We start from the raw sequence: 21,657 nt of genomic DNA, 5'->3' as shown, positions 1-21,657 counted from the left end.
ATCCCCTATACTCGTGGGTCATCATCGTAGCGCCCCCGCCTCCCTTGACCTAGGCTTTATTGAGAGTGATATCAGTATCTCTTGGATGCCCGGTGTGCTCTCCGGAGGCGCGCTACATTTAATCTTTACGCACAATGCTCATCTTGGTGTACTTAAGTATGACTTGGGAACGTCTTGCCTACTAGAGACTGAGCCGCCGTTTGAGATCCAGATCGCCCGCTTTGACTCTCATGCCTTGATTGTGCCGGAGGACGGCCAGCTGGGGATTGCGAGGCTCAATGGCTTCAATTTCTCCGTGCACTAGAGGGGGGTTTGCCACGAGCAGGTTGCAACATGGACAAAATCTGAAGTCATTGACCTAAAGAAGCATCTCCTTTGCAGGCGATCCCATGATCCCACATATTGAGTTGGTTGGCTCTGTTGAAAGAATGGCTATCATCTTTGCAACCACAAATCTTGGCACCTACATGATCGATCTCAAGTCACTAAGGACGAAGAAGCTCATGAGTGAGCTTCGTCTTTTCAACAATCCATGGGCTCTATTCCCCTATTTTAGCTTCTACAATCCAATCGGTATGTAATTCATTTACCTCTAAGTCGTCTATTGTAATACTACCAGTTGTTATTTGTAAGAAGGTGTTAGTAGTAAGTAATTAGTATATTTTTCTCAGTGGGACAGGTTAACAACGTGGCTGATTTAGGAGAAAGTGAAATGGGAGGCATTGATGAGGAATCGGGAGAGAGTGCTGGAAGCAGTGATAGTGAATCAGGAGAACATGATGCTGGAAGCAGTGTCGTGGAAATGATAAAACTAATGATGGAAGCACTGATGATGAAGCAGAAGAAGCCGAACCTAGAAACAACAATGATGAAGCATAGACCTTGAGCAAGGGCTTGAAGTAAGGTCATTCTGGCTACCATTTTGATATTGGTTCTTGTTCAAGGCCCTACCAGTCAGTAAGTAAAGTGTACTTATAAACCTGGAAAGTTGTTGCCTGAATCCCAAATAAGTAGACTTGTCGTGGAGTAGTTGATTGTTGCAACTATGCCATGACTTTCAGTTTTGTGTCAGAATCGAAACAGGGTGCTTTCAAAATAGAGTGGGCTTGCATTCATATAAATTATGTTCGTGTGTGGGTAAGTATATAAATCATCTAATATCCGATATTACTCTATAGATCGTATATAATTAAATAGGTATTTTGCAATAATTATTATCTCTTAATATGTAAACGTACTATATGAACATACAACCATGAATGAAATGGCCTATTTCAATATGCAACCATGCATGGTAAAAGGTGCATCGAAACATGATATTTATATTCAACAAACAATTTGCAATTATATAATAACTAACAAAGTGGCCCTCGCAAGTGCGCAGGCAACGTCTTCAGTTGCCATTAATTGTATTTCCTTAGAAGGGCCTCCCTTGATGCATATAAATGCCTCAATATGCTTCCAAATTACTCAGTTGCACTAAACAATCACTAAATATATAAATATAAATATAGTGGATTATATATAGGTGAATCAAAATTTAAAATGGGCTAAGGATAAATGAGCATTGTACAACAAAATGAAGATGGCATTTGATAGAAAGAAATGAATGATAACCATGAACGATGACGAAGGTGTGTTTGAAGTTTGCATTTTTGGAAAGGACTGGGGACACATAAGTAATGTACACCATTTTGGAAATTTCCAGGAATCAACGAAAATTCCGTGTGACATTAATAACTTAGTTTCCTATGTGGCATAGCTCATAAGAGAGATAACTAGTGTTTTGTACCTAATGGAAGTAAGATAATGTAGTTCAAATTATTATATTTAAATCTCTGAGCCAAGATGCCAACAAAGGTTAATAGAAGAGATATATCTAACCTCGATGAATATAAGTTTTCTATATGCTAATAAAGGTTGATATAAGGGATACAACAACAAAATCTAGCATGAATAACAGTACTTCTGGTTTACAAATTTTAGGGCCAGAGATTCATTTTATTGCTTCATAGTTCACAAATTCTAGTAACCATAAAAACAAGGAAAAAAAATACAAAGACAATATCAGCCCACGCCATCGACGCACGGCCCGGTAGTCTCACACGGATCTTCCTCATAAACCCAAATCCGCCGCTGCGGTGCCCTAGACACTTAGGTTGTGTTTCGTCCAGAACCCCCTGCTCGATCCCCATACACCCGAGCGGCCGCTAGGGTTCCTAGCCGCCGCCGCCCCTCCACCGTCGCGTGCCAAGCCGTCGGTGACGCTTCCCCGCCGCGACCTCCTCTTCCTACACTGCTCGTCGGACCTCCTCCCTTCCCCCCACCTCAAAACAGGAACACAACAAAAATCCCCATCCTACCCATCGTCGAGCGGCTCGTTGCCACCGGGGCCGCCTGTGCCACGGGAGTACTACGCTGGAACCGCCACAGCCTCGTGACCGCCGCGACCTCCACTGCCATCCCACGCCGCACCTCTTCTTCTCTTGTCCCCGGTCTCGGAGGTGGGATTGTAGTGGGCGTAGTGAAGTAGAGGGGAGATCTGGGCGTCAGAGCGGAGGAGGAGCAAGGTGGACCAGGCCACACACAAATCAGGGGTCATCCTACCCGCGCCAAGCATACCCATGCCTGGTTGCTGTTGATCTAACGCCATAGTGCACACAAGGTGTTTGAGGTAATGTCCCTTAATTGTTGTAGTTCATTCTACTTTCGCTTTTTCTTTGTGCTAGATGGTCTACGGGAAGAATCATTTTGCTATAACATCATGGAGTGTGCTACTTGTCCTGTTGAAATTTGAGCTTGTTCGTTGTGTCCTTCTATGTATGGTGAGCCTTCTGTTCATTTTAGAAAAATGCACACCAGGAGTAAGCTATATATACACATTGGTAATCAATCTGCGGGGGCATTTGGCATTTATATATAGAACATCCCTACATGTTATCTAGTGTACTTGATCTTATCTTAAATCAATAAACTATTTGACAACTTTTGGCATTTCTCCTTGTCTATTATTATATAGATTCTTCAAACATTCCATAAAAATGTTTTGAAGGCAATTTGAAAAGCGCCACAAAACTTTTTTGGAGGCGGCCGGAGAAAGGCCACATTTGAACTTTTGAGGCATTCTTTATAATGCCACAAATTATGCTTGTAGGCGTTCTGAAGATGCCTCCATTGTGTGTTTCTGAGGTGTTTTAGAAAAACGGCTCGTAAGGTCTTTGCTTTCATGAGTATCTCCACCATTATTTAAAACACCTTTAGTTGTATAGGCTAGCATTTTATAGGCCTTTGGAGGCATATGAGAATATTCGCTAACAGTTTATGTGTTTTGGTGCCAACACCCGCAGGCTGCCGGTCCAGCCATATGGAAGATGCTTTGGAGATCAAGGACGTGGAAGAAATCGTAGAGGCAATCCTCATCCGCCTCCCGCCTGGTGAGCCTGAGAATTTCGTCCGTGCATCCCTCGTCTGCAAACTGTGGTGCCGCCTCCTCTCCGACAATGGCTTCCTCGGCCGCTATCGAGCCTTCCATAATACACCACCTATGCTCGGACTTCTCCATAGTTGGTTCTGCAATGACCCCTTCATCCCCATCACCAAATTTATCCCCCATGGTCACCCTAAACACAATAATGTGGTCGACTGCCGCCACGGCCGTGTCCTATTTTCAGATTGGGTTATCTGGTTCCCCATGACGGGCAACACTAGGGAGCTACCAGCACCACAGAGAGGCGAAAATTGGAATACTGATGAATGTGCAGCTGTGCTTTGTGCCGTTGACGGTTGCGACCATGGGGCTTGCCAATCGGGCCCATTTTTTGTGGTCTCCATCGGCCTTGATGAGGAGAAGGTGGCCACGGCGATCGTGTATTCTTCGGAGACGAGTACTTGGAGCGCCCCGACCTCCCTTGACCTAGGCTTTTATTGAGAGTGATATCAGTCTCTCTTGGATGCCCGGTGTGCTCTCCGGAGGCGCGCTACATTTTATCTTGATGCACGATGCTCGTCTTGGTGTACTTAAGTATGACTTGGGAACGTCTTGCCTATCAGAGATTGAGCCGACGTTTGAGATCCAAAGCGCCCGCTATGACTCTCATGCCCTGATTGCGCCGGAGGACGGCCAACTGGGGATTGCGAGGCTCAATGGTTTCAATCTCTCCGTGTACTGGAGGGAGGTTTGTCACGACCAGGTTGCAACGTGGAAAAAATTTGAAGTCATCGATCTAAAGAAGCATCTCCTTGCAAGCGATCCCATGATCTCACATACTGAGTTGGTTGGCTCTGTTGAAAGAACGGCTATCATCTTCGCAACCACAAATATTGGCACCTACATGATTGATCTCAAGTCACTAAGGCCGAAGAAGCTCACGAGCGAGCTTCGTCTTTTCAACCATCCATGGGCTCTGTTCCCCTATTTTAGCTTCTACAATCCACCAGGTATGTAATTCGTTTACCTCTATGTTGTCTATTGTAGTACTACTAGTTATTATTTGCAAGAACGTGTTAATAGTTAGTAACTGATATATTTTTTATCAGTGGGACAAGTTGAGAACGTGGCCGGTTTAGGAGAAAATGAAATGGGAAGCATTGATGAGGAATCAGGAGAGAGTGAATCTAGAAGCAGTGACAGGGAATCAGGAGAAAGTGATGCTGGAAGCAGCGAGGGCGAAATGAGAAAACTGATGCTGGAAGCACCGATGATGAAGCAAAAGAAGCCAAAGCTAGAAACATCATCGACGAAGCATAGACCTTGAGTGAGGGCTTGAAGCATGGTCATTTTGTCTACCATTTTGATATTGATTCTCGTTCAAGGCCCTACCAGTCAGTAACTAAAGTGTACTTATAAACCTGGCAAAGATGTAGCGTGAATCCCAAATAAGTAGACTTGTCGTGGAGTAGTAGATTGTTGCAACTAAGCCATGACTTCAGGTTTTGTGTCAGAGTCGGAAGAGGGTGCTTTCAAAATAGAGTGGGCTTGCATTTGTATAAATTATGTTGGTGTCTGGGTAATTATATAAGTCAACTAATCCGCTATTGCCGCTATAAATCTTATATAGTTAAATAGGTATTTTTGACCAATTATTATCTCTTAACATGTAAGCATACTATCTCAGCATACAACCATGAATGGAAAGGGCCTATTTCAATATGCAACCATGCATGGTAAAAGGACCATCACAACATGATATTCATATTCAACAAACATTTTACAATTATATAATAACTGAGAGAGTGGCCCTCGAGGTGCGCACACAACGTCTTTAATTGCCATCAGTTGTTTTTTCTAAGAAGTGCCTCCCTTGATGCATATAAATGGGTCGATATGTTTCCAAATTACTTAGTCGCACTAAGTAGTCCCTAAATACATAGATATAGTGGCTTATATATAGGTGAATTAAAATTTTGAAATGGGCCAAGGATAAATGTGCATTATACAACATAAGGAAGATGGCATTTGATGGAAAGAAATTAAAGATAACCATGAACGATGACAGAGGTGTGCTTGAAGTTTCCGTTTTGGAAAGGACTGAGGACACATAAGTAATGCGCACCATTTTGGAAATTTCCAGCAATCAACGGATATCAATAAAAAAATTGTGTGCATCATTAAATAACTTAGTTTCCTCTATGGCATAGCTCATAAGAGAGATAACTAGTGCTACTAACCTGACGGAAGTAAAATAATTTAGTTTTTAAATGAGTAAGTATTGTATTTAAATCTCCGAGCCAAGATGCTAACAAAGGTTGATAGCGATGAATATAGGTTTCCTATATGCTAATAAAGGTTGATATAAGGGATGCAACCAAAATATCTAGCAGGAATAACGGTACTTCTGGTTTACATACAAATTTTAGGGGTAGAGATTCTTTTTATTGCTTCACAGTAGACAAATTTTAGTAACCATAAATAAAAAACAAGTCAAAAAATAAAATTACAAAGACAATATCATCAGCCCACGACATCGATGCACGGCCCAAAACCAAATCCGCCGCCGCGGTGCCCTAGAAACCCCCGGCTGTGTTTCGTCCAGAAAACCCCTGCTCGATCCCCATACACCCGAACGGCAGCTAGGGTTCCTAGCCGCCGCGCGCCCGCGCCCGCCTCCCCGCCACGACCTCCTTCTCCGCGACTGCTCGCCGGACCTCCTCCCTCCGCCTCCCCGCCTCAACAACTCGCGTGGACCACCGAACCAGCAAGGGCCGCCGCCCGCTGCCCCGCCGCGACCTCCTCCCTCCGTTCTCCAAGGTGGCCGCGACCTCCTCCCTCCGTTCTCCAAGGTGGCCGCTCCCCTTTCCTCCCACTCCCCATTCCCCTCCCCCACCTCCTGTACACACAGAAAGAGGATGGACTTTTTTTTTTGCTCTGTCATATTGTTGTCTAATATTGATGATGTAAAGTGGATGAAAATTTGATGGGGCGATGCATGTTGCTTGAGATATCGTTGTATGTTGATGTGCAGCGGATGGAATTTTGATAGCATTGCCGCACATCGTCATGTGTTCCTGTACGGTGGCTATTTATTTATTGATGAGTACTTTGCTGCATTTTGTGCTCTACGTTGTATGATTGCTTGCTGCAGATTGCTATGCAATTGCTTGCTGGACCATATATATTGATCTATTGCTATGTCATCCCCGCGCAGAACAACCTAGAACGGCGGTGAAGGCAATGGCGAGGGAGGACAGGAAGCGGAGGCAGCCCGACGGCGACGAGGCGGCGGACGAGGGCGAGAGGAGGGGGCGGAGGGACAAGAGGCCCAAGGAGGAGAAGCCGGCGCCGCCGCTGCCGTCGGAGATCAGGAACAAGGAGAAGCGCAGCGAGGTGTACGCCAAGCTCAAGCGCGAGAAGAAGGCCCAGAAGCGCAGGCTCGGCCGTGAGCGCGGTCAGGCCGCCCAGCGCGCCGCCGAGCTCGGCGAGGAGGCAGGCGTCTTCTCCTCCCCCCTTCTTCCCCTCCCCAGAAACGAATTTCCCGTGGAGCGCGAGGCTCTGGATGGATTCTGACGGTCCTTGGGCGTGATTGGGTGTTTGTAGGTGCCGGAGAAGCAGGTGCCCCGGACGATCGAGAACACCAGGGAGCCCGACGAGACCGTCTGCCGGCCTGACGACCAGGAGGTTCGTACAATGCCTTCTCTGCTGCTGAATTTATCAGCTTAATCAGTGCTGGTGTCTCTAGTATTGAAATGATTGCAGATTTTAAATGGCTTCGCTAGTCAGAGTTCCAAACATCGAATCTAAGGGTGCTTATGCTATGTTTGGTTTACAAGAACAGCAGAACTAGTAGCCTCTTGTTTCTGATAGCGACTAAATATGAGAGAGTTGATATGGACATGAGGTTGGAGGCACAAATTTCTTTCTTTGATATGGCTGGGTGATGTTAGGTGTGCATTTGGATGGTTACCATTCGTTGACTGGGCTGCTTGCTTAGTGGATTGTTTTCAAGCACAAGTAAAAGCAAACATTTGGGTGCTGGAGATTTTGGTCAGAATTTGTGTATTGGGTGCTGCAGTATTATCTTAATTCTTGTTATTAACCTGCACAATTTCTGTACACATGTCAGTTTTATAACATTAACACGGCACATATACTGCTTAATTGTATTTATGGTGCCATTGCATTGCGATAAATACAGTACTTATGGATTTCCAGAATCTCTTCTGTAGTAGCATGTTAATAATACAGATCTCTTCTGTAGTATTCAGATGTTCAGTAATATAGCACTTATAATTATGTATATTGGGTGAACGATTACAGCAGTTATTGTTAATTAACAGGTCCGAACTTAGATTTGCTATGCTTGTGATGCTGTTATAGTGGGTGTCATTACAATCGACAAATTTCTTTTATGATGCAATGTACACATTCACATTCTTCTGTCATTGTCAATACTGTACAGTTATATTTATAGCTGCTGTCGTAGTTGCTGAATACTCTTCATTGCTTTAGAACAAAAACCAGTATGTTTCTGATCATCTTGCTGACTTCTTACTTCAATGTCAGTGAAATACACTATGAAAGCATTAAGCATCTCTGTTAGGTCTGCTGGGACATGTTATATTTTGATCACTACCACTGTCTTGACTCTGATATATCTATTACGTAATTCTCTGTGGACGAATGCTTATTTAGGCTAGTGTCTCTGCTCTAACAGGTTTGCATATGTTGTAATAATAGTTCCTGTGTGCAGCTGTTTGCAGGGAATGATGCTGATGAATTCAATGCAGTGCTTAAACAAGTAGTAACCCCGAAAGTATTGATTACCACATGCCGCTTCAATTCAGGGGTATGCATTTTTTACCTCCTCATCACTGATTCTGTGCTCGATATTCTGAATCTGTGATAATTTGATAACTTGTAACAAGATTTTGTTATCTAACGTTGTACTTTCTGCTCCGTATGTTGACAGAGAGGACCTGCTTTTATTAAGGAGTTAATGCAAGTGATTCCAAATGCTCAATATGTTAATAGAGGAACTTATGACCTCAAGAAAGTATGATGAGTTCTCATGTTATGTTCCATTCATTTAGTCCAGTTAGTTATGTCTTCATATCCATAGTAACACACTGTTATTGTCAGATTGTGGAATATGCAAATAACAGAGAGTTCACTTCAGTCATGGTTGTCCACACAAATCGACGGGAACCTGGTTAGAATTCATCAATTTTTTTGTCTTTTTTAATGTTCTTGTTTCTGACATCTCGTGTTGGCATTTGTGTAACAGATGCGCTGCTGATCATCAACCTACCTGAGGGCCCTACTGCACATTTTAAGCTATCCAAGCTCGTTCTGCGGAAGGATATAAAGGTACTATATCTGTACTTTTTATACTAATATTAACACCGTAGTTTTTAGTACTCCCTCCGTCCCATAATATAAGAGCGTTTTTGACACTAGTGTAAAAAATGTGTCAAAAACGCTCTTATATTATGGGACGTAGGGAGTATCTTCTTTCATGTCAAGTTATTACATGTGATTTCCATTTTTGTTTGCTTGTGTGCATTTCCTTATGTCTTCTTTGCAATCCATAGTTCTTGAGTAGAGGTTTACTAGTCACTCAACAAGATCTAGTCAGCTAGTGAGCATAACTGCATACTCTCAGTCTCTTACTTAGATAAACTGTTTGAGCTTTTACTGGAAATACCGAAATAAGGATTTCTTGGGTAGAGGTTTACTAGTCACTCAACAAGATCTAGTCTAACTGGTGAGCATAACTGCATACTCTGTCTCTTACTTACATAAATTGTTTGAGCTTTTACTGGAAATACCGAAATAAGGACCCATAAATTTGTGAAGAATTTGTTGAAGTGCTGTATTGTTATCACTTACTGACATCTAGCAGTTCAGCAGTCATAATGACTGAGCCCTAGTCTTGAGCATTTCTCTTCCCTCTACCTTCTTGCTATGAAACTACTTAGTATTGTTAAACATGCTAACCAAGTAACCACTAAACATTTTTTGTAGTCACCTAGCATAATCTTTCTCCAAAGGGAACAGTGCAGTAATGCTGTGCTCTGTGTGCTAAGCTGTCTTCTCTTGAAAATTTAGTTGCTGTGTGAAGAGCGGGACCTTTAATTTCTCCTCTCTAATAACTATTGCGCACAAGGGCAAGCTAGTGCTAGTTGATTGTTGAAAGGACCCATCTTCTGTGCTGATAATCCCATATTACTTTTATATTTATATGATTGGCATGACTATTTGATGTGTTAAAGCTGTCAATTGTAACCCCATAAGCAACCTCTGTGTACTGCATAGAAGGACATAAAACCTCCCCCTTCCTCTTCCGGGTTTTCAAACCTGTGTGGCAATTTAGAAAATGTGAAGTGGCTTATCTTGTCAGATTGATTTTTTACGACAAGATGGTTGTTTGCTTACTGTTTTGTATGTTATAGTGACTAAAGATCAATATATATATGCTACTTTCTGCTCGTCCTAGGTTGTATAAGATCTTCACCTTGTTAGCTGCATATAACAACATTGTTTTTGTTTTTATAGATTTAGAAAAAAGTCCTATTGTTCTCCGTTTTCTAGATTTGTTAGAACGAACTGCATTAAACATTTATAATAGTATTCTATGTGCTGGAAGGAGGATTGCTTTATTCGACAATCCTATTGTTCTCTGTTTTCTATGTGACTCCTGCTGTGTTAGTACTTTGTAGTTAGGCAGAAGTGTTAGAATCAACTGTGCAATGTTTTTGTTAATAAGTCTTTGTTTGATTCTTTGAAAAAATAAGTCTACAAATTTGATCACGTGGTTCAGATAGCACCCGCAGTTGGGAACGGTTATGTCATAAATACATATATTACACCGCTTACCTTTTGAACTAATGGTTCACTGAACATGAACGAAAAAGTCAAGTTGCCATCAATTGGTCATCCTCCTTGTCTCTAGCTTGTCTCTTGTCTATAGCCTGTCTCTAGTTTGTCTTAGACGTGTTACTTTTGTCTACGCAAGACAGATTTGCATATGTCAATGTTCAGTGTCATATGGCATGTCTGCTAGAGACTGGTCCATGTCTCTGTCTGACATATCCACGTTGTTTTAATTTTGCCATGCTTTACAGCTTTTAATTTGTACTTATTGCAACGGAGTTGGGCTCATCAGTTCATGGCTATGCAGATGATCTTCTAGATTGATGGGACGCTGAAAAGTGTAATACCAGATAGGACATATTGATATTCACTAAATTTCTGTAATCACAATACTTGTATTTTTATGTGCTCTTGTTATATGATAATATGTGGTGTTGGGTATTTTGCAGTTTATTTGCTGTATAAAGCTAGTTTACTTGAAACTTTACTACCGACCATTCAAGATTTCCTTCATTTAACATTTTGGTTTATCTCTCTTTGTATGTCAGAACCATGGGAACCCTACAAGTCATAAGCCAGAGTTGGTGTTGAACAATTTTACTACGCGCCTTGGTCATCGTGTTGGGAGGTGATTCAAGAATATGCACTCCTTTTACAAAAAAGGACGACCTCATATTCATGTTGTTAACACGTCTACTTTCCCCTGTTGTTTATTCAGGATGATACAATCTCTTTTCCCTCAAGACCCAAATTTCCGTGGCCGCCGAGTTGTGACCTTCCACAATCAGCGAGACTATATATTTTTCCGTCATCACAGGTGAATATATATGAAAGCACAATAAAGTCAAAAGCATGCTGTTACCGTTTTGGAGATGTGAAAATTATGGTTTTCATGATATACAATAGTTATATACTTGTTGTACCACAGGCGCAAATGTGCAATGCAAGCCGTAGTGTGATATAACGGTGTCGCAAGTTTGTAATTCTGCATACTAATTTACCTTCAGCATTTGAGTATTAATGATCTGCAATCCTCACCATAGGTACATCTTTGAGGAGAAAGAAAAGAAAATCGTTTCAAAGGACAAGAAATCGAAGGGTGAAACCAAAACTGAGAAGCAAATAAACTGTCGCCTTCAGGTACTTGAGATGTCATTGCAAGAATTTTCATTCACAATACTGTAATCGACCAACCTTGAAAGGACCGAGTCCTGTACTCGCAATCCTTCTATGTTTCATATGTTTAGATAGTGACGGTTGTTTTCCAAAACCTTGACTATCTTGCCCGTTACATTGTTAGCGATGATGGTTTTTGACTACTGCTGATGGAACCCATTATAGAATAGCAATCTTTTTCTACCTCGTCCGCTTTTATTAGTAATCCTCAAGTATTATTTGTGGCTTTATTGATGATATAGGAATGTGGCCCTCGGTTCACCCTCAAGCTGCTCACATTGCAACACGGGACCTTCGACACCAAAAGCGGAGAGTACGAGTGGGTTCACAAGGTACTAGTACTACTATCATCATCATCGTCATCCACTCACCATTCCACTCCTCGCTACATTATGAATCCCCGTGACGTAACCCGGAACCTTGTTTGCCATTTGCAGCCTGACCTGGACACGAGCAGGAGAAGGTTTTTCCTGTGATTTGTCGCCGTGGTGGCTTCACCCACAAAGTTGGTTTCTGTTTCTGTTCCGTTCCGTTCCTTGGAAATTACTTGCTGTAGAGTAGTATATCATGCTCGAGTCCTTTGCCAGTGTAACAACGACATACCCGAATCGAACCCCTGATTCAAAGCGATTCCGCGTACCCGTCAATCAAATGAGTTCATCAGTTTTGAGTTTGACAATAGAAAAGAGTTTGTTATGTTCCACGTCTATTTCTTGCCTAATTACGACCCCGACATGCGATCCGGCGGGAGATATGGCGGGAATAAATCTCTTGTACAAGGTCGTTGTCGCCCAACCGCCGCAGGAAGGAACGATCACATCGTCGTCTCGTCTCGTCTCCCCGCCCATCTCATCGCGTCCAAGAACTTATCATTGCCGGGGCCCCTCAGCCATGGCCACCAGCGGCGCCATGACACCGCTGCCTTGCCTTGCTTGCCCAGGGCCTCACTCCGGTCAGCATCCCCATGAATGAATCTCCCATGGAAGGAATTATGATTGCCGTTGGTGCGCAGGCAGATTTTTTCGCTGGCTGGGCTGGCTGAGGTGACTAGGGGGAGGTGAGGTGCAGGCTGGCGGACGGCTACACATGGCGCTGTGGGGCTAGGGGTAGGGCTATAGGGGGCGGCCGTGCTGGGCCGGGGGTACGTCCGTGCAGGCCGGGGCGTACGACAGTGCGTGTGCACCGCTGCTTGGAGGAAGGAGAGGGGTGAGTGACTGATGAGTGCGGCATTATTGCCACCCCCTGCTGCTTTCCCCTGTTCCTCCTGCCTGCCTCTGCCTGTGCTGGTCACGAGCTGCTCCTGCTGCGGCTGTAGAGCGAGCGGCACATGGCCTGCCCCTGGCCCGGCCCCCTGCATGCCATGTTATCCGATTCATTCTCATTCAACGCTTCAGCCCTGCCCGCCTGCCCGCCCGCTCCCGTTACTTTACTCCTCCTCCTACCGCCTCTCCAAAGTTTACAAAATGGCGCCGCTGCTCTTTTTGCGCGTGGAAAGGTGGTTGTGCGAGTCCAAGGGTGGCTATTAAGTTACTGTGGGCAGACAGACAGACCAGTGGCTACTTTCCTGTGCTGTGCTGCATGCCTGCGCATGCATGTGTTACTCACCGCAACAGTCCTGGCTTTGTTTGGTCCTTTGTTGGACCGGTCAATGCACGCAAGAAAAAGGCCATGGATAGTTGGATACTTGCACGAAATTCCCACGCACAGCTCGCACGAAGATATGTTTCAACTGGGACGAGAGAGATAGTCCGGTCGATCGAGCTGGTCGAAAGTGACCGGCCGCTAGTTAACTCGGCCGACCGTCTACGTACGGTACTGGCCGCTCTGCAACTGAGCGTACGTACGTTGTGTGTACGTGCGTACATGAGATGCCCGTACATGCCCATGCGTTGGAAAATGACAGTCTCATCAGCAGAATGTGTGGTGTACACCACAGGCTCGTGGGAGGAACGGCCGTGCACGCACGTACGTGCAGGCAGGCGTGTGCCGATCTCATGCAGAAATATCTCCCGGATACACATGATATAGTAGTAGTCCCTGAAGTTTTTGGAAACGATAATGCACGAACGGCACGCGCCACATTGTCGCGCTACTGCCCACAACGTACGCGCGCGCCCATGCTCGCACCATCAATTCCGTGTTATTTCGCTACTGCCCACTACGCTTGCGCGTACATGCCTGTGCACTGCTTTTTTTTTTCGGGTGAAAAGAGATTTCTCATTACTCACGGAGGCTTCTCAGCCAGAGCCAAGCTTACAATGAGGTCTAATCCAGAGTGCAATCAAACAGCGGTGCGGGGAGTGCTCCTACCATACTTGGCGAGTTCATGACTAACTTTATTCTGCGAACGACAACAAAGATTAAAAGATACCTTTCTTCCCTCCGTCGCTACTAGTCTCTTAATGTCCTCAACAACGATGCGATGGACCGACCGGTCCTGTCCTCGCGCTGTGATCATGGACATCGCCTCCGCACAATCAAGCTCGACTAAAATGGGTGTGTTCGTTCGGTGGAGTGCCAGCTCCAGGCCCTCTCGGCACGCCGCTAACTCTGCCCCGAGCGCATTATCGCATGCTCGTATCTCTCTGCTGGCACTAAAGATGATCTCACCTTGAGAATCTCGAAGGACCATGCCCCCTCCAGCCGCTCATGTCGCTGGGATGAAACTCCCATCTGCATTAAGCTTGGTGCTGCCAGGTGTCGGAGCGGCCCACCCGCGCTCCTCCTTGGGAGGCGCATACTGTGTAGTGCCCATCAGTGGTGTATTAAGCACCATCTTACCCTTGGCCACATCTCCATTAGGGTATTGCTTCAGGCATAAGAGTGAGTTGATATACCCCTGAAGGAAGCGTCGAGATACTTCTGTGGGTGGGGGTTTCTTCTCGTGTGTTATTTCATTCCGCACATGCCAAATCCTCCACATCACCATGAGCACAATCATTCATGTCACCTCATCCAGCGGCTCTAGGAGTGTGAAGACCACTCTGGCCAGCGTTCCGGATGGCTTCAACGCTTGGTATAGACCAATCCAAGGCCACCGCATGCCATAGTTCCTTCGCTAGTGGGCACCTGCAGAACGCATGGAACCCATCCTCTCGTTCCACACCACAAAGGGGACATATATTAGTGAGCTCGAGGTGTCGGGAGAATTTGTTTGCCCAGGTAGCAAGTGAATTTGTAACAACTCTCCAAGCAAACACGCGTACCTTCGGGGGAGCAGGGCACCCCCATATGATCTTCCAGATGGCGCGATGACCATCCGGTGCCCTGCTCGTGGCTGAAGCCGATGGACGCTCGCGCTCGTCCATAGCAAAGCGATAGGCGGATCGAAGGGTGAAGATACCGTTCTTCTCCGGAGCCCATGCGATAATATCCTCGGTGACGCGTGACGAAGTGCGGATGCTGGCGATCGCGTCAACATATGCCGGTAGAAAGTGGCGCCGGAGCAGGTCCATACGCCAGGTCCCGTTCGGGCCAAGGAGCTCGGACACCCGTCGAAGCCTGCATGTGCCCCGGAGGGAGACAGGCTGGCGCGACAGCTCCCTCGGTATCCACCGATCTTGCCATATACGGATGGACTGGCCATTCCCGACCCGCCAGACGATGCCCTTCTTTAGTAGCTCCAAGCCATATTGTATTGCCTGCCACGTCGGAGAGGCATTTCCTGAGAATACCGTGTCCTCCAATCTTCCATCTGGATAGTACCTAGCTTTCAGCACCTGCGCACATAAACTTTTAGGCTTAGTAAGCGGCCGCCAAGCCTGGCGAGCAAGGAGAGCCTGGTTAAACACTCGGAAATATCTGAAGCCCAGACCGCCCTTTGTTTTATGAGCTAGGATTTTCGGCCATGCCATCCAATGAGTTTTCCTCTTGCCTTCAGTGGAATCCCACCAAAAGTTCCTCACCATTCTGTTGAGGTCATCGCAAACAGACATCGGCAACTTGAAAACCCCCATAATGTACGTGGGGATGGCTTGGGCAACGGCTTTAATCATAATTTCTTTCCCAGCAAGCGAGAGGGTGTCGCCCCAAGCAATGATTCTCTTCATCAAACGAGACTGCAAATTCTGAAATTTCCCCCTAGACATACGACCTTCCAGTGTGGGGAGTCCAAGATACTTTTCCTCAAAAGTGACTGTTGCAATATGTAAGACAGCACGCACCTTCTCCTGGTCCACAATGGCACAAGAATTACCAAACAATGCGCTACACTTGGCTGGATTAATACACTGTCCTGTACTTTCAAAGCTTGCTCCTCTTTAGCCTTGAAGAAGAGCAATGTGTCATCTGCAAACAATAGGTGAGAGACGCCCGGGGCTCTGCGGCAGATTTTTAGCGGAGTGTAATCACCTTTGTTTTCCCCATCCTTCAACAAAGCAGAGAGACCATCATCCACAAACAGGAATAAAAATGAGGAGAGAGGATCACCTTGCCGTAGCCCACGCAACGGTGCGAACGAATCCAAGAGGGTTCCATTAAATTTCACTGTGTATCTCACCGAGGTGACGCATGCCATAATCCAGTCCACCCAACGGCGAGCAAAACCCATCTTTTGCATCATTCGCTCCAAGAAGATCCAATCAACCCTGTCATAAGCTTTAGACAAATCCAACTTATAGGCACAAAAACTCCTCTCTGGGTCCTTCTCTTGCTGTACATAGTGGATGCACTCAAACGCAATTAAGGCATTATCTGTAATCAGACGGCCGGGAACAAATGCACTCTGCTCCGGGGAGATAATATCATCTAGGATAGGGCACAGGCGATTTACCAAACATTTTGATACCACCTTATAGATCACGTTGCATCGACTGATAGGCCGAAACTCTGTCAGTTTCTCCGGATTATCCACCTTGGGGATGAGAACTATAGCAGTGTCATTCACCCCATTCGGCATCACTCCCGTTTGGAAAAACTCTTTTACGCCTGCAATTATTTGGTCCCTCATCACCGCCCAGTTTCTCTGAAAGAAGCGAGCAGGGAACCCGTCTGGTCCTGGTGCCTTCAAGGGGCCAATTTGAAACAAGGCATCCGCAATCTCCTTGTCTGAGAAATCTAGGCAGAGAGCATCATTCATGAGGTCAGTAACACGAGGATTAATGAGATCAATCACAGGGTCCACACATAAAGAATCATCAGCTGAAAATAAGTCCGCAAAATAAGATGAAAGGATCGATATGGTTGACTAGAGGGGGGGTGAATAGGCAACTAACAATTTTTAGCTTTTCTTTAACAATTTAAACTTTGCATCAAAGTAGGTTGTCTAGATATGCAACTAGGTGAGCAACCTATATGATGCAACCAGGATAGGTACACAAGCAAGCAAGAGATATGAAACAAGTAAGCTTGCTCAAATAAAGGCACGAGATAACCAAGAGTGGAGACGGTGGAGACGAGGATGTGTTGCCGAAGTTCCTTCCCTTTGAGAGGAAGTACGTCTCCGTTGGAGCAGTGTGGGGGCACAATGCTCCCCAAGAAGCCACTAGGGCCACCGTATTCTCCTCACGCCCTCACACAATGCGAGATGCCGTGATTCCACTATTGGTGCCCTTGAAGGCGGCGACCGAACCTTTACAAATAAGGTTGGGGCTCTCTCCACAACTTAATTGGAGGCTCCCAACAAAACCACGAAGCTTCACCACAATGGAATATGGCTCCGAGGTGATCTCAACCGTCTAGGGTGCTCAAACACCCAAGAGTAACAAAATCCACACAAGAAAGTATGGGGGAAGCAAATATCCTTTGGTGGAAGTGTAGATCTAGGTCTCCTCCTTCAATCCCTAGCAAATCAACAAGTTTGAGTGGCTAGAGAGAGAGATCGGGTAAGAGAGCTTGAAGGGCATTAATGGTGGAGTGAGAGAGGTCAAAGGTGGGAGTGGTAGGTGGGAGAAGCTCCCTTAAATAGTCACCCACATTTCCAACCGTTACTGTGTTTTTTGCACTGCAGCGGTACAACCGGTCCTCGTCCCGGTACAACCGGGACTCACGGTGTAACTGCAGAACCCTACCAAGCGGTACAACCGGACAAGCGGGCGGTAGTACCGGCTAAGAAAAATAACCGGACTAACCGCCTGGCTACCGCACAACCACCGCATCAAAACAGGAGCTTGACCGGTACTTGGGCGGTGCCTGGCCGGAACAACCGCATGGCCTTGAGCTCTTGGGCGGCTAAGTTCTAAGCGGAAGAACCGCTCGGACCACCGGTGGTACCGGTCATCGTGGAACGACCAGACCAACCAGGCCACTACCGCCCAAGAACCGCATCAAACCAGAAGCGAGAGCGGTGCTTGAGCGGTGCATGGACGGAACCACCGCCCCAGCTGTTGCAGAGCATGGTGGCGGTACCACCGCCCGGAGGCAGCGGTACAACCGCTCGAGCAAAGCTGGTGAGCGACAAGACCCAGCGGTACAACCGCTCCAGAGAGCGGTACAACCGCTGGGCAGAAACAGTGAGCAGGAAAGAGGGGAAGAGGCAAGGAAAACTCTCTCACACACACCTGAGGAAGGCAAAAAGAGGGTGAGAAAAGTGTACGTGAACTGATTCCCCCAGAGCTTCCTAATGAGGATTCCCTCTTGATAGTACGGGTACTCTACGACCAAAGAAAATAAAAGCGTAGAGGACACGTCTTTGATCTTTTCCTTCGAGAGGCAATAGCAATCTGATGTAAGCCTAAGTATCGAGAACCTGAAACATATAGCACACGATTAGACCACAAAGGGTTGTCATCATCATCCAAAACATAAAGTAGGGAAATGCCCTTTCATAAGATGTAACCATGGCCGCCATAGCCTCATGATCCCTATGGATGACACCTGCCGCATCCATTAAGGATTTGATGCGATTTTTTCGGGCGCGCCAAACCGCCTTCCTATGGAAGAACTGCATGTTTCTGTCTCCTTCCTTCAGCCATGCAACCCGTGATCATTGCATCCATAGCATCTCCTCCTGGTACAAGAGTTCATTCATCTTGTCAGTTGCTTCTCTAATCTCCTTACGATTTGCATTCATAGACATTAGCTCCTCTAGGCGAGAGCGAGACTTGTTAATTTCCTTGATTACATTACCAAACTTTTTCCTACTCCAATCATGCAACTTTTTCATCAAGTTTCCTAGCCCAGAAGCAATCTCACCAAGGTTGAGCATTGATCCAAATTCAGTCCAAGTGTTCATAATTACCTCCGGAAGCGTGGGATCCCTCTCCCACATAACCTCATATTGGTGACACCTCCTCCCTTGATCCTGCCTTGGCTCCTCTTTCGAGCAACGTAGCAGAATTGGTAGGTGGTCCGAACTAGGAGCCACCAGGTGCTCCACCTTCGCATGTGCGAACAAATCTCGCCAGGAATTATTTGCCACGGCCCGGTCTAGGCGGACCCTGACATTCGCCCGGCCACCATGCCGATTGTCATATGTATATGGGAGCCCTGCAAAACCAAGATCACCCAAGCCACATACTTCAAGCACATCACGAAAGTCGATCATCTGACCTGCCGATCTTGGTGTTGCAGAGAAGTGTTCGAAGCCTCACATGGCCTCATTGAAGTCGCCAACCACTGCCCATGGCATGTTGGCTTATCGGTGCAGATCACGGAGGATGGACCACATGCGATGCCGATCCTCCGTTCGGGGCTCGCCGTAGGCACAAGTGAGCCTCCAAGGTGGCTCACCCGTGCCGTTCGTCACGAACGCGTCAATATATCTCTCATTTATTGTTTTCACATCCAGACTCAAGGACTCATGCCAATACAAAGCAAGACCACCACTAAGACCAACACTATCTGAAGCATCAAAACCTCGTAAACCTAACCGAGCACGATACCTACTCATTTTATTCTTAGACTGCCTAGTTTCACAAATGAAAACGATACTAGGGGAGTGAGCTTGCACAAGGCTCACAAGATCACGAACTGTCCGGGAGTTCCCCGCCCCCCGGCAGTTCCAACTTAAGATATTCATTGCTCCTGACGGGGCTCCGCCGGCCCCGTCAGTTTGTCGGCGGCCCCTGGGCTGACTGCCTCCTTTTTGGTTGTCACCTCCTGCATATCATGATCACAAGTCCCTCCATGCGCATGAGACTGCTGCCCCTCCAGTATCTCACCGGTCTCGTGCTTCTTTAGTCTGCCTGAACTAGCACCTGTTGGAAATATGCCCTAGAGGCAATAATAAATTGGTTATTATTATATTTCCTTGTTCATGATAATCGTTTATTATCCATGCTAGAATTGTATTGATAGGAAACTCAGATACATGTGTGGATACATAGACAACACCATGTCCCTAGTAAGCCTCTAGTTGACTAGCTCGTTGATCAATAGATGGTTACGGTTTCCTGACCATGGACATTGGATGTCGTTGATAACGGGATCACATCATTAGGAGAATGATGTGATGGACAAGACCCAATCCTAAGCCTAGCACAAGATCATGTAGTTCGTATGCTAAAGCTTTTCTAATGTCAAGTATCATTTTCTTAGACCATGAGATTGTGCAACTCCCGGATACCGTAGGAGTGCTTTGGGTATGCCAAACGTCACAACGTAACTGGGTGGCTATATAGGTACACTACAGGTATCTCCAAAAGTGTCTGTTGGGTTGGCACGAATCGAGACTGGGATTTGTCACTCCGTGTAAACGGAGAGGTATCTCTGGGCCCACTCGGTAGGACATCATCATAATGTGCACAATGTGATCAAGGAGTTGATCACGGGATGATGTATTACGGAACGAGTAAAGAGGCTTGCCGGTAACGAGATTGAACAAGGTATCGGGATACCGACGATCGAATCTCGGGCAAGTATCGTACCGCTAGACAAAGGGAATTGTATACGGGATTGATTAAGTCCTTGACATCGTGGTTCGTCCGATGAGATCGTCGTGGAGCATGTGGGAGACAACATGGGTATCCAGATCCCGCTGTTGGTTATTGACCGGAGAGGTGTCTCGGTCATGTCTACATGTTTCCCGAACCCGTAGGGTCTACACACTTAAGGTTCGATGACGCTAGGATTATAGGAAAAGTATGTACGCGGTTACCGAATATTGTTTGGAGTCCCGGATGAGATCCCGGATGTCACGAGGAGTTCCGGAATGGTCTGGAGGTAAAGATTGATATATAGGAAGTATGGTTTTGACCACCGAAAGTGTTCCGGGCATCACCGGTAGTGTACCGGGACCACCGGAGGGGTTCGGGGGTCCACCAGGTGGGGCACCAGCCCCGGAGGCCTACATGGGCCAATAGTGGGAAGGGACCAGCCCCTATGTGGGCTGGGGCGCCTCCCACCAAGGCCCAAGCCGTCCTCAAGAGGAGAGGGGGCAAACCCTAGGCGCAGATGGGCCCTAAGGCCCACCCTAGGTGCGCCCCCCTCTCTCTCCCCCTTGGCCGCCTCCCAGATGGGATCTGGGGGCTGCCGCCATCCCTAGGGAGGGAACCCTAGGTGGGGGCGCAGCCCCTCCCCTTCCCCTATATATACTTGAGGTTTGGGGCTGCCCAACACATGTGATTTGCTCTCCCTGTTGGCGCAGCCCTACCCCTCTCCCTCCTCGTCTCTCGTAGTGCTTGGCGAAGCCCTGCTGGAGTCCCGCGCTCCTCCACCACCACCACGCCGTCGTGCTGCTGCTGGATGGAGTCTTCCCCAACCTCTCCTTCTCCCCTTGCTGGATCAAGGCGTAGGAGATGTCACCGAGCTGTACGTGTGTTGAACACGGAGGTGCCGTCCGTTCGGCGCTAGGATCATCGATGATTTGGATCATGACAAGTACGACTCCATCAACCCCGTTCACTTGAACGCTTCCGCTTAGCGATCTACAAGGGTATGTAGATGCACTCTTCTTCCCCTCGTTGCTAGATTACTCCATAGATTGATCTTGATGATGCGTAGAAAATTTTAAATTTCTGCTACGTTCCCCATCAGCACCAAGCTCCTCCGATCCGTCTCTGTCCTGGCCGTCGTGCCCACGGCCCACCGGCACCGAGTCCGTCATGCCCGCAGTTGTCCCTGTCGTCTTGAACTGGTCCAGATCGCCGGCGTCATTAGCCTCAGGTTGACTCGTGTAGCAGCCTCGGATCCCCCGGAAGGAGGCTTCGGGCGAGCAGCATCCACGGAGGGAGCCCCATATGCGTCCCCACCAGCCTCCGGGTTCTCCTTGGTTACCACCGGAATCTTGCCCGAGT

The 21,657-nt window shown here is 46.7% G+C and overlaps 2 protein-coding genes across 3 annotated transcripts; both read left to right on the top strand.

Annotated features, from left to right (window-relative positions):
- Nucleotides 1–2,169: 2,169 nt before the first annotated feature.
- Nucleotides 2,170–5,061, top strand: LOC125523326. Its single transcript, XM_048688372.1, has 3 exons — nucleotides 2,170–2,674; nucleotides 3,348–4,437; nucleotides 4,537–5,061. The coding sequence occupies exons 2-3, from the start codon at nucleotides 3,951–3,953 to the stop codon at nucleotides 4,752–4,754; spliced, it is 705 nt and encodes a 234-aa protein (XP_048544329.1). The 5' UTR covers nucleotides 2,170–2,674; nucleotides 3,348–3,950; the 3' UTR covers nucleotides 4,755–5,061.
- A 964-nt stretch (nucleotides 5,062–6,025) lies between these two features.
- On the top strand, nucleotides 6,026–12,188 carry LOC125521507 (ribosome production factor 1). 2 transcript variants are annotated; one of them, XM_048686564.1, is made up of 12 exons: nucleotides 6,026–6,247; nucleotides 6,645–6,922; nucleotides 7,034–7,114; nucleotides 8,187–8,282; nucleotides 8,406–8,489; nucleotides 8,576–8,645; nucleotides 8,721–8,803; nucleotides 10,858–10,937; nucleotides 11,028–11,126; nucleotides 11,353–11,449; nucleotides 11,728–11,817; nucleotides 11,923–12,188. In XM_048686564.1, the coding sequence occupies exons 2-12, from the start codon at nucleotides 6,671–6,673 to the stop codon at nucleotides 11,959–11,961; spliced, it is 1,071 nt and encodes a 356-aa protein (XP_048542521.1). In that variant the 5' UTR covers nucleotides 6,026–6,247; nucleotides 6,645–6,670; the 3' UTR covers nucleotides 11,962–12,188. The 2 variants fall into 2 exon arrangements, with proteins under 2 accessions (XP_048542521.1, XP_048542520.1); XM_048686563.1 differs by having other exon boundaries at nucleotides 6,026–6,279.
- Nucleotides 12,189–21,657: the final 9,469 nt, after the last annotated feature.

The sequence above is a fragment of the Triticum urartu genome, chromosome 7 (genome assembly GCF_003073215.2).
Source record: "Triticum urartu cultivar G1812 chromosome 7, Tu2.1, whole genome shotgun sequence".
Taxonomy (NCBI): domain Eukaryota; kingdom Viridiplantae; phylum Streptophyta; class Magnoliopsida; order Poales; family Poaceae; genus Triticum; species Triticum urartu.
The sequence above is the reverse complement of the archived record's forward strand: the minus strand, read 5'-3'. Positions and strand labels throughout refer to the sequence as shown.

Excerpts from the sequence above, each read along its gene's own strand:
- LOC125523326 (XM_048688372.1), top strand. The coding sequence starts at position 3,951 with ATGCCCGGTGTGCTCTCCGGAGGCGCGCTACATTTTATCTTGATGCAC. Across the intron at positions 4,438-4,536 it reads TAGCTTCTACAATCCACCAG|TGGGACAAGTTGAGAACGTG; the intron begins GTATGTAATTCG and ends ATTTTTTATCAG.
- LOC125521507 (XM_048686564.1), top strand. The coding sequence starts at position 6,671 with ATGGCGAGGGAGGACAGGAAGCGGAGGCAGCCCGACGGCGACGAGGCG. Across the intron at positions 7,115-8,186 it reads GCCGGCCTGACGACCAGGAG|CTGTTTGCAGGGAATGATGC; the intron begins GTTCGTACAATG and ends TCCTGTGTGCAG. Across the intron at positions 11,127-11,352 it reads ATATTTTTCCGTCATCACAG|GTACATCTTTGAGGAGAAAG; the intron begins GTGAATATATAT and ends TCCTCACCATAG.